General features: G+C 31.5%; 1 protein-coding gene across 1 annotated transcript; it reads right to left on the bottom strand.

Annotated features, from left to right (window-relative positions):
• Positions 1-1,032: 1,032 nt before the first annotated feature.
• On the bottom strand, positions 1,033-1,984 carry LOC118752450. The gene is made up of 3 exons (XM_036487367.1): positions 1,918-1,984; positions 1,733-1,848; positions 1,033-1,670 (listed from the first exon to the last, which is right to left on the bottom strand). Exons 1-3 carry the CDS (start codon positions 1,961-1,963, stop codon positions 1,386-1,388), a joined length of 447 nt encoding a protein of 148 aa, XP_036343260.1. The 5' UTR covers positions 1,964-1,984; the 3' UTR covers positions 1,033-1,385.
• Between the last annotated feature and the right edge of the window lie 843 nt (positions 1,985-2,827).

Raw genomic sequence — 2,827 nt, forward strand, 5'->3', positions numbered from 1 at the left:
AGTGTGTTCAACATTTTTTTTGTATTGGAGAAAATGAGCAACACCGCTAACAAAAAAAATTGTTGAGCTAATTCAAACTTGCACAATATTATACTAAAGATGAATGGGCTATAAAACTGCATACCCGAATTATTTCTAAAAGTTCCAAATAAAAAGTTTGAAATTTTGATTACCATTTTTCGAACTTCGTCGAATTATTATAAATCTTATACAAAGTTTAAAGCTTTGAGTTATTTGATTTTCATTGTAGTATGCACTATATTTTCCTAAAAAAATAAATTAAAAATAATATTTACAAATAGATGGTCAAAACTTGAAAAATAAAATCGTTTCTAATTATCCGGCCACCAGTGTATATGTACAGTAGTTTTTAGTTTATTTTGTTTATTTAATGCTTATTATTTTTTTAATAAAAGTCTAGCTGGTTATACAACAAACACCATATAAAATAATATTTCAAACTTTGTACAAAAATTATAAGAAGTATACAAAGTTTCACCAAAATTTCAAACTTTTTAATCAGATTTTTTAGCGACTTGAAACTTACACCTCATACACTATATCTTAAAGGCTACAAAACTCTATACCAAAATTTTTTCTAAAGATTCTGATTAAAAAGTTTGAAATTTTGGTATACTTATAATTTTTGTACAAAGTTTGAAATATTAATTTATATGGTGTTTGTTGTATAACCAGCAAGACTTTTACAAAAAAAATATTAAGCATTAAATAAACAAAAGACAAATAGTCAAAAGTGGTCAAGATATCGTACTGCTATTATTTTGTGGACAACTGTATGTATATATTAATAGGCTAACATAAATTTTGTAAGATCCATACCTTCAAAAGCAATTTCATAATATAAACAAAATTCTGTTTTGTAGACAATTTATTTATTTTATTTCCTATTACTAGACTATATGTTATCTACATAGATATACATATGTATTTGTAATATACATAAATATGTACATATATGTAAGTATATTCGAGTGCATCACTCTTCATAAAAAAATCGGCACTGTTTTTTCCATTGAACCCATTTGGAATATACAGCCAGCACCAACAATGCGCAATAATAGTGTAAATAAATAAAAATCATCGAAACATCTGCGTATGCATACTCTTGACACTGAAAATACCTTCCAAATGAGTTTTATATAAATAAAATTAAATAATAATTTTCAAAAAACTAAATATTAATGGTATTTCAGTCTTTCCATATTAAATAGAGCCGATAGCAGAAAATGATAACGTTCCCGAAATTTTGGAGGAAAACGTAACATAACCGTTTGGAATACATCGAGCTCATTGATAAAAATAAATATATATGTACGAATAAAGCAACTTCAGGTGTTGATAAGGAACTCTTTCACCTTTCTAATTTATATATACTCTGTTGCGTATGTACACTGACTTTCACTTTGCCTGTTTTTTAATTTCATATCAATTTGTAAAAGTTCTAACTTCATCTCTGCTTCCGAAATCTCTAATTCGTGTTTTTTTTTGGCCCACTGATGTCTTTCGGCTGCTCTCTTGTTCTCATCTTCCCAGAAAGCTTGTTGATGGTCAAACTTTTGCTTTCCCTTTTCATTTTTCACCGCTAGTTTTTCTGATTTCTTCTTTTTAAGCAGTGTTGGGTTCCATGCGCTCCAATCGGTTGTAATGTCCTAAAAATTTTACATTAATTTAGAAAAATAATATAGAATAAATAATATTTAGAATATACTACATTTTCTACGGCCTCAGTTGCTTCAACTGGCTCCGCTGTGTAGCTTCTCATGGAGTCCTCCAAAATTTCGGGAACGGCGTCATTTTCTGCTATCGTCTCTATTTCATATGTAATGACTGAAATACCAGTAATATTATTAAACATCAATAACTATCACGTGTAAAGATATGTACAAAAAATCTTACCATCACTATCAAAACTGTTGGACAAGCCGGTTGCCGACTGGCCCATTAAAGCTGCTAGCCTGTCTGTGTTAGAGTCAGTATAGCTTCGGAATTGGCCACCACCTGTTTTGTACATTTCCCTTCTCTCTTCGGCTAGGGACTTTCTTGCTTTTCGTTTCAAATTTTCGTATTTTTCTCGCAAGTTCTTCGGCCCTCTTTTAACACCCATCTGGGCCTCAAACGCAACATCAATTTTCTCCCACACCTTTTTTTTCTCCTCGCAGAATACAGCATCAGTCCTTTTATTTTCTAAAATCATGGCGTGCTGCTCGGCCAAAGATATTAATAAAGTCTCCTCCGCGCTGGTAAAGTTTGGAAGGCGACTTTTTCTTATATTTGAATCCATTTTTGTTATTGTCCACAAAACACCAAGCTATTCCTGCGAGATTCTTTAAATTGTTAAAGTGCGTCCATTTTCTATACGACCATGTAAAATGAATCCAAAAGTGATGTGATATTTGAAGGAACATGTGGGTTATCATATAGCCTATTCCCGTACTCCAGGATTTGCAAGTTTTACAGGAAGGTTTCCGTCCGCCACGTTCATACAAGTTGTATTAAAGGCGGAAACAGCTTTTCCTGTAAAACCTGCAAATCCTGGTTACGGGAATAGGCTAATAATTAACGAGCTGGTACACAAATTGGTAAGCACAATATCTATAACACAATTGTCAATTGTTTAAAACAATTTTAAAACAAGAAAACTGCAAACAAAAACCACACAAAAACAAAAATCAGCTGTGTAGTCTGCTTTTGTCGATTCACAATGCAACTTTTGTGAACTCTTTATGAAAAAATTCACAATGATCGACATAATCGGAGGTAAGCTAATCGGACCTTGGTGAAAACGAAATTGTCAATTAAAGATATC

The sequence above is a fragment of the Rhagoletis pomonella genome, unplaced genomic scaffold (assembly GCF_013731165.1).
Source record: "Rhagoletis pomonella isolate Grant_MI unplaced genomic scaffold, Rhpom_1.0 Rhpom_scaffold_01514, whole genome shotgun sequence".
Classification (NCBI taxonomy): Eukaryota; Metazoa; Arthropoda; class Insecta; order Diptera; family Tephritidae; genus Rhagoletis; species Rhagoletis pomonella.

Excerpts from the sequence above, each read along its gene's own strand:
- LOC118752450 (XM_036487367.1), bottom strand. The coding sequence starts at position 1,963 with ATGGGCCAGTCGGCAACCGGCTTGTCCAACAGTTTTGATAGTGATG. Across the intron at positions 1,849-1,917 it reads CAACAGTTTTGATAGTGATG|TCATTACATATGAAATAGAG; the intron begins GTAAGATTTTTT and ends CTGGTATTTCAG. Across the intron at positions 1,671-1,732 it reads CAACTGAGGCCGTAGAAAAT|GACATTACAACCGATTGGAG; the intron begins GTAGTATATTCT and ends TAAAATTTTTAG.